This window comes from Brachypodium distachyon, chromosome 3 (genome assembly GCF_000005505.3).
Source record: "Brachypodium distachyon strain Bd21 chromosome 3, Brachypodium_distachyon_v3.0, whole genome shotgun sequence".
Classification (NCBI taxonomy): domain Eukaryota; kingdom Viridiplantae; phylum Streptophyta; class Magnoliopsida; order Poales; family Poaceae; genus Brachypodium; species Brachypodium distachyon.
Window position 1 is genome coordinate 34,522,109 of NC_016133.3, and position 13,425 is coordinate 34,535,533.

The following is a 13,425-nucleotide window of genomic DNA, read 5'->3' on the forward strand; positions in this document are numbered from 1 at the left end:
AACTCAAATTAGGATTTTTATAAAAATAATTTCAGGCTTTTACAAACACAACAAAAGACAAGCACATGGAACGGCAGCTTTATGCAAAAGAATTTGATTTCAATGGGACATGATGCTAATGACATGGCAAGAAGTTAATGATGACATGAGCATGACATGATGATGAAGACAATTAAATTACAAAACAGTCCAAAAGGGATTAAAAGGAAAAGGGTTGCTCTCGGGCCGTTACACACTCCTCCTCCTTTTTTTCACAATGCTTTGGGGTTTTGTGTGTCTTCTTTCTGGTTGTAAGGTTTGCCTCCTTTACAATAGCCATCCTAAGGTAACCATCTTTTGTCTTTCTTGAGTACTGTACTCTTATCCCAAAACCATTTCTTAGAGCATAACCCATATAGTGCTCATAGGCTGATTCAGAACTCTCAAACCTCATGCTTCAGCTAGGCTGATGTGGGGTGGAATGTCCTTGGGTTACCACCGTATTCCTAATGTAGTTACCCATATGTGGTGTCAGAGTGACCATCCTGATGCTATTATAGTTACCCAATTGTCTGGGTTGGAAGAGTAACCATCGCACACTAACAAAGTTATCCATTTAAATTGTGTGTGTTAGAGTTACCACCATATCCCCAAAGTAGTTACCAAGTCTTTTGTCTTAGAGTGACCAACCTTATGTTGTTATAGTTACCCAAATGTCTGGGTTAGAAGCTTGGATTAGAGTAACCACCATATCCCTTATATAGTTACCCCACTGTTTGGGTTAGAATAACCAATATGATGATGTTATAGTTACCCAGTTATCAGTGCTAGAAGAGTAACCACCAAAAGCGTTCCGAAATGAGATCTAGTAGTGTAGCCGGTAACTGTTTGTGAACGGGTTGATAACTCACATATCACGGGTTTGTAAGTTTTGAGCCGATAAAAAAAGTTACCGGTACATACCCAAGTGAGATCTAGTTCTGTAGCTCTCGTCTTAACGAATCTAGCGCTGAAAACAAATCGTAAATCGGGCATGGCGTTAAAAAGTTAAAACATTTCAAAGCTCGAAGAAGGGGAGAATATTTGCTAACATCAGCAATTTTGATTTACATGCATGCATGCATGCAATGCAATCGTTCGTTCCTATGGCCACTTCTAGCGATGCGATCGGACAGCCTGTAGATTGTTAAAACGCGTATCGAGCCAGTCTCACGCTCACGCGCTTAGCGCCCCTCGGCTCGTGGGCAGATCGTTCCGTACCTACCTTAAGTGCATAACGGTTGCAAATAGTCAAGTCCTTTAATGCTTAAATGGCATATTTTCGGGGTTTGAGGTTTCGAGCTGGGCCGGGCTCGGGCTTCAGGTTTGACCGTCGGGCTTTTATGAAGCCCGGCCAAACCCGGCCCGGCCCGGGGTTTGCCCACGTATAATCTCGACTCCGTGAGGCGTGAGGACCGAGGCCCCAAAACTCAGAAACCTATCTAATAGCAGGCAAGTTTGCTACTCCACATGTAAAGGTAGATCCAGGTTCCAGGATCAGGTGAAAAGTGTGTTCCGAATTTCACAAAATTTTGGAAAAATTTGTACATGTACCTTTCTTATAATTTTTCATTTCATGAAAAAAGAAGAAGATCAGTTATACACCCTGTGTAGCAAACAATTCAGTGGTTATAATGTTTATTTACAAATCTGGATTTATTTTTTGTAAAGGGCATAAAATTTTCATTTTCTCAAGGAACAAATATGTGCGTTACTTTTTTTGGCATTTCAAAGTTTTATTTTGCCAACTACTGTTCATCTAGTGGGCACTTCAGTTCAAACAGTAGAACTTCTGTCCAGTTCAAAAACAAGGTTCAATTTTCGATCCAACTAACTGTAGACTCAAGCGTCTGGTTGGTGAGGAAAACATAGAACATACACGGATCCTCTGAATATTTGCATACAAATTTTCATCGAGGTATTCTATACTTCTAAATAAACATCAATAATTCTCGCATGCATGACAATCTCCACTGAAAAAACTGAGCAATTTTCAAACTTCTTAGATACCACAACTGAAAAATGGTTGAGTGTGACAATACATGTAAGCATGGAAGCCTCAGTGTGATCATCCATCTCTTCGCCCCCCCCCCCCCATCCCCCCTAACTAGATTTTTGCTTGCTAACTGACAGTTCTAAGGAAGTTCTTACAATTTATAACTGAAGAAGCTAGATCCTTCGTGTGGAATCAACGAGACCAGCATATTTATTGTAGCCCGTAACACCTGCCTGCAAATTTGCATTTCTTGATTATGTCCACTGAAGCTTTGTACTCCCTCCGTCCCGAATTAACTGTCGTGGATTTACATAAGAATCTATGCAAATCCACGACAGTTAATTCGGGACAGAGGGAGTAGTATGGAAGAACTTTTGCAATTTGTATTGAATGGAACATATGATTCTCCTTCTGGGCCTTAGGAGCCCTATGATAGAGTTTACCGAGCAGATCACTTTTTTTCCGACCTGGGCTATGCCATTTTCCATTGCAAATCAACAGAAACAACATTGTTCGGGACATTACATTACAATAGCAGAGGGAAGGGAAGCTAGATCTAACACTGGCAGGAAACCCACTCGCAATAGCCGGCTCGGCTATCTTGCCATGGGGCATGGGACATAAACCTGCCGCTACAGTCAACAAAATAGACTCCATAACCAACATCCAAAGTCGAAGCATGTGCACACGCCCTCAGAGCATTTCATTACAGACCCAGCGATGAGGACAAAAACGATGCAACCAAAGTCATCAGCAACCACGGCCTAGCAGCAACACACCTTGCGCTTGAACAAAAGTGCAGCAACATCAGGCAGTAATCCACAGCTCAGTCTCCCCAGCCGATCGCTGCGCCCCTTGAGACCTTCGAAGCAGCGTAACATTCTCCAGCAGTAGTCCACGCGCCCCATCCTTCATCTGTAGTCGCCGAGGCTCCTTTTGCAATCGAGCAGAGCACATATCACCTCAATACTTTTGCGCAGCTCACACGGACTTTAACTAGATAAGCTTGGCTGCAAAACAGATATTGATGCAATCAGCCACCATTGGTTTAAAATTAGGAAAAATAAAATCTTAGCATGGGGTTTTACTTCTTGCATGCATATACTCCCTCCGTCCCATATCAAGTGACTTTCTATTACATATATCTATACGTATTTTAGTATATAACGTCCATATTTAGACAAATTTGAGTCACTTAATATGGGACGGAGGGAGTACTATAAGATAAGAGCATTAGTTCTCAGCTTCACACTGTGCCTGCTTCATCACCACAACTCTCGGCATCAATCTGGAATTACTCCAGATTGGCAGGTCGATACGTGTAAACTATAAGAGAAATTATATGCAAAACAAAATATACCTGATTCCATCTATTCCAACTGTAAACTTATCTTGTAATTTGTACCCTTTTCCTAACTTTAATAATACAATGGAGATTACAGATATGTCGTTAGGATCAACATGCATCTTTACCTTCACAGCGCAAACCATTTTGTACATATGACAGAAGGCTATTCGATGATATTTGTTCATATATATATGCAAACAGGAGAACTTCCGAAAACTTGGCAGTTTAGAAATCACATTGATCGCCAAAGAATACTTTTCGGGAGCATCGAAGCAACGTTCAGCCTTTTTTGAGTTTTCATATACACCTATCTTGTCGGCAATTCGTCATATATACCATGGCAATAAAAATAGAGATGCTTGTGCAGGCATTGAGTTCAGCAGAACTTTGGAGCCATCTGACCTTTAGGCTTGGTATGAGTCGTAGAATAAAGTAATACTTCTCCCCTAGATAGCAGACACACTATCGGGTACCATCTGTTCCAAGTTTCGCCAAATGCGGTGTATGTGGAAGTATCGGACTAGGTTAGCTCACAAGATATGCTTTTCTTGTGGTTATTTATGCTAGCATTTCATCTGGAGTTAATCTGAAGAGAAGAAAACAGCCAACAGATGAACACTGCATTGTTTTTAGTGCTGAAGAAATGATTGACCTTATCGTATGTTTTACAGTTTCTAAATCCTTTTTGCATCAATTCGATCAAGAGGAGCAAGATGGCTAAAAACACCACATCTGGCCTTACAACTACAGTATGGTCAATTTAGAATTAATGCTATACTATAGCTCACTCACAAGATTGATCCTCGAAATAGTCTCTGGTGCAAAGCTGTGGAACAAGCTGACAATAAAAGAAGCCAGCGGACAGGATGGGGTTATTCTAATTATCACATGATCTGGAGAATGTAATTTTGATTCGATTGCTTTCAGAAACTAGCATGATGCTCATGCGTTCCTATGGGACCAAAAAAAAAAGCTGAGAGAATAATTTGCCAATGGAGTGCAGTTGTTTTAGATTTATCAGCAATTGTGCAACAAACAATTCAACGTCTCATATGACAACCACATCGTAGCTAAAAACAAAACTGGTCGAGTGAAATTGGAATAAGTTAAACTGTTTGCTCCTCTATGTTAGGGCATATGCCAAGGAAAATAAGGATTTGAGTTTGGAGTCTCCCCTTCAGTCCCTAGCTCAGTCATCACATGGCACCACATGTCAGTACAAGTGGAGGGGAGGAGTAAGCTCACCGCCAACTAGAAACTTTGTAAGTAGTATAGAAAATATGAACCACGGGCCTAGTGGTCTTTGGTCTAGAAATGCAGTATATTTCTCCTTCTTCTTTTTTGAATTTAAATTGTAAGAGATGCGAGATTGCATTCCAACAGTATATAGATACATATATTAATTTTAGCAAGGCGAGACACCAGAATGCGATGCGACCTTCGGGGTCAAACCACGGTGGGCAGCCAGCATACCTCGCTGGGCCGTTTATTTCTTTTGTCCTCTGCTGAGAATTTGCTAGTATCGTACAATACATGAAAGCACACAGGTAGCATGCAATTTCTATAAATGACTAAATGAGTAAATCTAACCAGAATTACATCTACAGAATTTAGCAAAATATCAGTAAAATACTTGAATAAAGAGTAAAAATTTGCGCGTTAAGTTCTTTGTCCTAGTCATGCACCTTAGAGTCAAGGGTTCACCTTATTGAGTAGCAATGAAGCAGGCCACGACATGACGTAGGGATATGAAGCGTCGTCATGAAGGATAGGGCAGAGCTTTTTCAGTTCTGCTGTTTCTAGGCAGAAGGACAGGAACCAGCCAGGTACACTATGATCTAAGTAAGTAGACATGTACACAAAGCCATCAACAATCGACACAATCTTCAGTGCATAATGAGGCGCTGATGCTACTGCTGAACGCCGAGCAGTCTCAGTAATTGCCTGTGACAACAGAAATGTCTTGTCCAACATCCATCTCTCGACACCATCATCACCAGCTCTCCAAATCCAGAGAACCAGCGTGAGTTGAATAGCACACATGATACAGAGCTTCCCATCCTTGGTCTCACCAGCCATACATTTTCCTTGCCCTTCCATGTGCAGCGGCAACTCAATTCGAGAGAATTGCATTGTCGCGGTGTTCAACACACGCCCATTGACGCGGTTCAGTTGTGTCCAGTAGATGGACCCATTCAGCAGCGTTCCGTCGTGAGTCGAGTACTCATCATTCCCAGTTTTTGTATCAACCCATGGGAAAATCTCCCACTGCCTATTGTCCGATGAGAGGACAGCGACTTGCGCCCCCCACTCTTCGTGACAGACGCAGAGAACGCGGAACAACCTGGGGTCCTCGTCGGATGTGACGATATGGAACTCGACGTACATGTCTTCGCAGATCTCACCGGGCGGCTGGGGCAAGAGATCCAGGGCCCGTGTGAGGGGGTTGTAGACGGCCATCTGGTTGGAATTAAAGCTAATAAGGACGACATATCCATCGCGGCACTCTCTGATTGCCCACTCGGAGGCGGCGTCCTCTCCGTCGGGGAGGCAGGTGAGGAAGAAATCCGCCCCACGGATGGCGGCGGCGAGGTCTGGATCGAAGTGGCCGCGGAGGGGGGCGAACACCGGGATGGCGGGGCCGTATATGTCGAGGAAGATACCGAGCAGAGGGGGAGGGTGGAGCTCGCCGAAGCGACGGCGGAAGGCGGGGGACGAGCGGACGGCGCGGAGGAAAGCGCGGCAGCTTAGGGCGGCTCGGACGAGACTCGGGAGAGAGGGGAGGCGGAGGAATACCTCGCGCAGGAGGTCGTCGCTGAGGGCGCTTATTGTGGTGGAACCCTGTGGTGGGGATTGTTTCTTCTGCGAAGGCGGCGGCCGCGCTTCTCGAGAGGCCATGGCTCGAGCGCTCGACAGAGGAAACGAGAAAACGAGGCTGCAGTTTCGTTTAGCCGAAGGCCATCAACCGGGCTAGCATGCAACAGATTACAGAAGAGAAATGGGCGGGACAAGCGGGCCTCCGGCCCAGGAACTAGGTCTTTTTAGCCGAAGGCCCAGGAAATCAATGGCCTTATTTGATTCAGAACTTGTCTGTGCACCTTTTAGAGTGAGGCTGTGAGGGCTCAGTTTGGCCTAGTAGAACTTCGGGACTTGTCAATTGAAAAAATAATACTCCTACACTCAATAGTCAAAAGGATGGTTAGGAAAACACAAAAATAGTCAAAATTCTGTTGGAAAAGCTGGATTATCATAATCCAAATCAATGTCAGACTCATCCTTAAAGAAAAATGATTTTCCACTTGGATTAGTACAGGAATTAGATTAACGGAACAAGACCTTAAAAATCCAGATTCCCACTGAACCAGTTCTCCTTGGTCCGGCGGATCTCCCAGGCATCCAGATCCCAGATTCCTCCTGCACGCAGAACCCAATATACTACTACTCCGTACTACTAGCAACAGAGTGCAGATCCGATCTCAGACGAATCGCTGCAGTAAACGCAGCAAAGACAGATTGAACTAGGCGGTGAGATGCTTCGCTTCATGTTACACGACACATGACAGGATGAACATATCGAATAATAATCAATTCACACATTAAAAAGGGGAAAACAATGGGGAATTTGTGGTGATCCAGCCGCTACTGATCAAAGAACACGAAGAATCGATCAAACCATGCGTTTCGTCATCTGATTTTGCTCCTAGCTACTACCAAGGACTTGCTGCTGCATAATGTGTCGCTCGGCTGTCTATTTGGTCTCCGCTCCAGCGGCGGCTGGGGTCGACTCCGGCTTGCGGAGCAGCACCATGTGCATGGGGGTGAAGATGCCGGTCTCGCCACCGCGGGTGAGGTGCTGCGCCGTCTCGTACAGCATCTCGTGCACCTCGGAGACGCCCTTGGGAGCCACGCGCAGCAGGGTGAGCGCCCGGATCACCAGCGAGTTGCGCCAGTAGGAGAGGCGCCCCATCTTGAGCCGCGTCCACCAGGGGAGCGCCGGCGGCAGCGCCAGGTCCAGCTCCTGGAGCACGTCGAAGCCGACCTCCCTAGCGATGGCCGCGATCTCGTCCTGCCGGCGCAGGCCCGGGAGCGCGTCGCCGCGCTCGATGCCGTGGATGGCCTCGACATGGCTCGGGTCGTCGGCGCGGTACAGCGGCGTGGTGACCCACTCGTAGGAGGCGTAGAGTCCCCCCGGCTTGAGCACGCGGAACACCTCGCCGTAGACGTCCTGCAGCCTGGGCGCGTGGCAGGTGGCCTCGATGGAGTAAGCGCCGTCGAAGGACGCGTCCGGGAACGGCATGGCCATGAAGTTGCCGCAGACCACCTCGCAGCGAGGCGCGTCGAGGCCGGCCTTGCGGTTGTGCGCGCGGGCGCGGTTCACCTGGTACTCGTTGATGGTGATCCCGACCACGTCGGCGCCGGAGTGCGCCGCGATGGCGCGCATGGGCCCGCCGACGCCGCACCCGACGTCAAGCAGCCGCTTCCCTGGCCGTGCCTCGAGCAGGTCGGCCACGCGCTCCTCGTGCACCCGCGTGGCCTCCCGGTGCGACCTCCCGGGGAGGGAGGGGGAGAAGTGGAACGACTGGCCCCAGCCCCACTCGTAGATGTCGGTGACGAGGTTGTAGAAGGTGTCGACGAACGCCGGAACCTTGTCGGCAGTGGCCGCGGCGGCCGTCTCCTTGGGGCTGCGGAAGAAGGACCAGTACTGGGAGTACCTGTCTCCGACCTTGTCGTCGGCGATGGATCCCATCTGGAGGTCCACGGCGCGCTTGCCCTGCACCTCCGCGGCGCCCATCACCCACACGAACCAGTACACCAGCGCGAACCCCGCCGCCGCCAGCGTCCACGCCATCGTCGCCGGCTCCATCTCCCCTGATCTAGGGGGAAGAGGAGGAGAGTTTGACTCGCGAGGAGAAAGCGGGCCGAGATGAGATTGGGGGAGGAGGAGATTGCGATCTGGGTCTGAGTCTGAGGTGGTAAATGGGAGAGAGATTTATGCCGAGCTGGATTCGAAACGGGGGAGGAGAATGAGGAGACCGTTGCAGTTTTCAGATCTGGATTCTGCTCGACTCGGGCGGGCCGTGTTACTTTCTTATTTAGCGCTCGGTCGTTCGCGGCTGTCGAGGAAGACACGGCTTTCCGCTGGTGTAGACTTGGGCCGGAAGGTCGATGATTATCAATGGCTCTGACGCTCTGTGCCTCTATGCTCTCATCAGTATTCAGTAACAAAAGATTTCAATTTCTGTTCTTTTTTTGCGAGGAGATTTCGATTTTTGTAAATAAGAGAGTATCACTGCTTGCAAATACAAGGAGTTTAGTATCACTGTTTTCAAATATTCCGTGCAAATACACGCCATTTATTTCAGAACGGGAGTAGTATAAGGAGTTTAGTATCATTGTTTTCAAATACAAGAAGTTTTGGCAGCCTTACCCGCGAGTTTTGTGGGTAACAACACATTTTTATTTTGCTAGGCTAAATGCCCGTGCGTTGGAAAAATAAAATGATACACTCGAAAACATATGTAATTTATACTCCCTCCGTGGATTTGTATAGCTTCTAATACAAATCAACGTCATTTGTTTCCGGACGGGCAGACGGAGGGAGTATACGTGAAACATTAGCAGAGCACTGCATACATGCTTAAGATAAACTCAATTAAATTGGTGACCAACTCAATTAAATTGGTGACCAACAATACTATCAAAGAGTGCAGTGGATTACTCAACATTGGTACTAAATCCGTAACATACTGGAAGCAACCTGGGGGGACCTTCTTGCAGACATTTGCAATAGCTGAGAACCTGAGCACTCATCCAATTAGCAATGTAGCCAACTCTAAGCGCAAAAGTTAGGCATGCTGCAATTCTAACCTGAATATTTGCAGAGAAGAAGTCATGCAAGGTCTGCCAGCAAGACAGTAATCATGCCTATTTGCAAGTTCAAACGCCTGCAAGCACTGCTCATCCACAAGCATGATTACATAAAGCATGTACACAACTTTTCGGACCCGGGGTGAGAGCCTCAGTTTCTTCTCCCGTCTTCCCGAAGACTCCTGAGCCCCGTTCCCCTTCGTCTCCCTTCGCCGGAAGCCCTCCCCTCCTCCTCCAGCGGCTTCGCCGGCCGGAGCAGCGGGGGAGGGAGGCCCGGCGCCCCCCCCCTTATTTATGTATATTACTTCGTTCTTTCATTGCCTCACCATGACGTACTTCCGATGCCGGGTCTTGCATGGTTGCCATGGCTGCCGGCTGGAGGTGGCTTGCCATCCTGCTCCCGTCGCCATGGAAGCTCCTGCAGCTGGTATCGGTGTCCCTTTCTCCTTAGTTTCCCTAAATAAAATCCGCCCTCAGATCTGGATCTGAGCAAGCTTCACCATGGCTGCTTATTGGGGCTTTTCCCGATGTGGTGGTCATTCGTGAGGCTTTCTCACGCGGATTCCCCTCCTCTCTTCTCCTTGTCGACTATCGGCGGCGAGGTGCTGCAGATATTTGATTGGGGCTCTTTGTTTGGAGATGGCTGCTGCCGATTTTGGGCGAATACTTGGGCAAACCTTCATGGTGAAGTTGTTCTCCTGTGGTGTTCTGTTGTCAGCTCTACTCTTCTCCATTTGCGTTTGTGCAGGGCTGTCGATGCTACATCTTTGCATGCTTTATCTTCATACAGTGCTATCAATGAAGCATGGAGAAGATGCGTCAGTCGTATTGCTGGCTTTGTTCGAGTTGTGCACCAAAGACAGATGAGTGAGTTTTTGCTGTTGCACCTCAGATATGACAAAGCTGGCGATTCAGGGTGGGGTTCGGTGACGCTCATTCGATATCTACAACCCTACCATCTACCTCGAGTGCACAAGCCAGAGCGATCGCCGGGAGAGCCGCCGGAGAGGCATCAACTGGCAAGCACGATTTGAGGCCCTTGAAGGTATCAGCTGCTGCTTCACTTCAGACTACTCATTTGAACAAGCTCCTGGCACCTGCCGATGCCTTCTGACACTGATGTTTCAGTTTTACTCTTCATGTGTATCTTTTTCTGTATGGGTGTGCTTTGCCTTGTTTAGCTCTGTTCTTCGGAGCTCCGTTGCTTGTAGCCTGGATCCTTGACTTAATATATTTGGCTGCTTTTACAAAAAAAAGTTCACATAAAGCACGTCAGCTTAATGTGATCGTCTGATTCGGACCCGTTTCTGCTGTCCCATCCATTTGAACCCGCACCATTCGAACCCGCATGCGAACCCGCACCGAAAAACGGTACGAACCCGCACCATTACCAGGCCTAGTCTGATTCGGGGTCATCACTCATTAGAGCTGTCAGTTTACCTGCTCAGCTATGTCAAGGTACTCATTTTATTGTGACAGTCATCATAAAATCATTTTAGTCATTAATGTTTTTTGCGAGGGAATTATATCTTCAATTTGGTACAACTTCATGTTTCTCCGATATGTATCTTCTGGGCAAAAATTGTGGTACAACAATATGTTTTGTTTTTCCTTGGATTTAAGTCATTGTTCACCGTCAGCTTTACACACAACTATGTGCGCCTTTTCTAGGAGATACTCCCTCCGTCTCACAAACATTGGCACATATCTGAACTCTTTGTGGGACGGAGGGAGTATCTATTAGCATTGTGGTGCGCCGACAAAGTTTTGATTTTGTGTTATTTTTACATGTTCTTCGTGGCAAGAGAAATAGTTTTTTTTTCTGATAGAAAGCAAGAGATTTTTTTTTTAGGGCAACAAGAGAAATAGATAAGATAGAACATTTGTCTGTTGCTTATCATCTACGCGTCAGCCCGAAAAAACTGAAAAACGTCCAAAACCCCGTAGTATCTCACGATCGTTGTGATTCAGGCGTGGTAGATAACGCCCCATGTTGCGCTCTGGAGCCACCGGCAGAACAGCCCACCTGAGGCTCCCATGAATCATGATCCAGCCCGAGCCGCAATTGTTCTTGTTCATTCTGCCCTCACTGGTACCTCCGCCGCTTTGCCCTAAAAAGAAAAGAATTCTACCTTCCTCTAAAAAAAAGGAAAAGAATTCTACCTCCGCCGCCGCCGAAAACCCTAAACTGCCTACTCCATCACCATGAGCGCCCGCTCTGAGAACCCGCCGCCGCCGCCGCCGAAGAAGAAGAAGAACAAGAATCCCAAGTACCTGCTCTCACCACCATAAGCGCCCTCGGCGACGAGCTCATCCGCGAGATCTTCCTCCGCCTCCCCTCCCTCCCGACCCTCGTTCGCGCCGCCCTCACCTGCCGCGGCTTACTCCGCGCGGTCCGTTCGAGCCCCGCCTTCCGCCGCCGCTTCCGTGAGCTCCACCCGCCTCCAATACTCGGCGTCTTCCTCGACATCTACGATGATGATGAGGTCCTGCCTGCCTTCGCGCCCGTTCGCCGCCGCTCCGATCCGGACCACGCAGCCGCCGTCCGCGGCATCGATGTCTTTCTTACCCGTCTGCCCGACGACGGCGAAAGAAATTACGACGACGACGACTACTACGACTATGACTACGAGGAAGACAACGACGGCGATGAACCCGGATGGTCAATGTCAGAGTGCCGCGATGGGTACGCCGTTCTCATCAACTGGAACACCAAGCAGCTGGCCGTCTACGATCCTCTCACAGGAGCCCTGCATCTCTTGCCCGTGCCGCCCGATGAGATATATAAACGGAGGCAAGTTGAGTTCCACGTCTTCTCTTTCGAAGAGGACCATGGGTCGTTCCGCGTAGTCTGCGTTTCCAGCGATGGTCTGGCGGCGGCCGTCCTCTCATCGGATACCAGCAAGTGGCAGATTTTCCCGTTGAATGAGGATGTAGGCTTGCAAGCTGAAGGCGGCCATTACTGGCCTCACACAGGCACGTTGGTGAATGGGTCTGTTTATAGGACATTTGCAAACGGAACCAATGTATTTGTGCTGAACATCACAACGCTTCAATGCTCTCAAATCGATCTGCCGCTTTGTGTGTCAGGGACAGACAGTTTCAAGATTGGTGAGACCAAGGATGGGAAGCTCTGTTTGGTTTATGCATCTGAACTCACGCTTGTTGTTTGGGTCTGGAGATCTGGTGACGATGGTATCAACAGATGGATGCGCGTAAAGAGATTTCGGCTGCATAATGCGATTTCTGAGATCCCCCAACATTGTTCAGATGAGTGTCTTACACTGAAGGTTGTGGGGATTATCGGTGGCATTGTGTATCTGTCTACTGACAGTTCTGATCCTCGATGCTGGTTCTTATCCTTCTGTCTGGAAAATGAGGAGCTGAATAAGCTCTGCTGTGTCACTCAATCTGTTCATTACTATCCCTACATCATGGCGTGGCCTAATTCTTTCGTGCACAATAAGGTGAATCCTCTACTCGAGGAGGCTTGACTAGGAGGGATAAGAAAACTAGAGCCACAGATTTATACTTGAACTCTGTATCTTACTTTATTTACTGAGGGCTTGCAAGTTGTTATGGTTCTATAGATGATGTCTTAGTTAGATTTCATCAGAATGAATCAAGATGTCCAGGTATTATTGTAACTTGGAAGTGTCAAGTCACATGTATAGCCTTGTTATATATCATCAAGCTGGCAGGTTATATGACCTGAGAATGCTCGGACTGTCGGACAAGGCTTTGTTTTGTTGTCCTTAATAGTGTTTTTCTGTAACTATAAAATGGCTGAATTTTTTCAAATTGCCAAAAAAGGAATCTTGCATGTATATGCATGAACAAGTATTTTTGGTTAGTCAGTCCTATGTAGATAATGTTAAACATGTTGGCCTCACTATGCAATTGTGACCTACTAACCTTCACTGTATTAGTCAAGTCATAAAATGGTACAACTTGCAAGTTTAGTTGAAATGAACATAGGTGAAGTTAGCTGGATTTTGTTTTGCATTACTTTTCTCAAGTATGCATAGTTTGGATTCCCATCTATGCTGCTGTGCAACTGGCTTTTGGATGTTTCATGTTGGCCTACGGCCTACCAATCTGGAGAGTCTGGATTTGGAGCTAACCTTAGAGACATGAAGCAGATCAGGATTTTTTTTTTTTTTGCGAAGGAAGCAGATCAGGATTTGGAGCAGAC

General features: G+C 47.5%; 3 protein-coding genes across 3 annotated transcripts; 1 reads left to right on the forward strand and 2 right to left on the reverse strand.

Moving 5' to 3' along the window:
- Nucleotides 1–2,469: 2,469 nt before the first annotated feature.
- Nucleotides 2,470–6,314, reverse strand: LOC100839105. The gene is made up of 2 exons (XM_003571981.4): nucleotides 5,067–6,314; nucleotides 2,470–3,024 (listed from the first exon to the last, which is right to left on the reverse strand). The coding sequence occupies exons 1-2, from the start codon at nucleotides 6,258–6,260 to the stop codon at nucleotides 3,007–3,009; spliced, it is 1,212 nt and encodes a 403-aa protein (XP_003572029.2). The 5' UTR covers nucleotides 6,261–6,314; the 3' UTR covers nucleotides 2,470–3,006.
- A 567-nt stretch (nucleotides 6,315–6,881) lies between these two features.
- On the reverse strand, nucleotides 6,882–8,439 carry LOC100830846 (24-methylenesterol C-methyltransferase 2). Its single transcript, XM_003574232.4, has one exon. The coding sequence runs from the start codon at nucleotides 8,224–8,226 to the stop codon at nucleotides 7,111–7,113; it is 1,116 nt and encodes a 371-aa protein (XP_003574280.1). The 5' UTR covers nucleotides 8,227–8,439; the 3' UTR covers nucleotides 6,882–7,110.
- Nucleotides 8,440–11,452: 3,013 nt separating this feature from the next.
- Nucleotides 11,453–13,008, forward strand: LOC100839413 (the record flags this gene model as incomplete). The annotated part of the gene is made up of 1 exon (XM_010236656.2): nucleotides 11,453–13,008. A coding segment is annotated over one exon (1,272 nt), but the record flags the coding sequence as incomplete, so codon positions are not given.
- Between the last annotated feature and the right edge of the window lie 417 nt (nucleotides 13,009–13,425).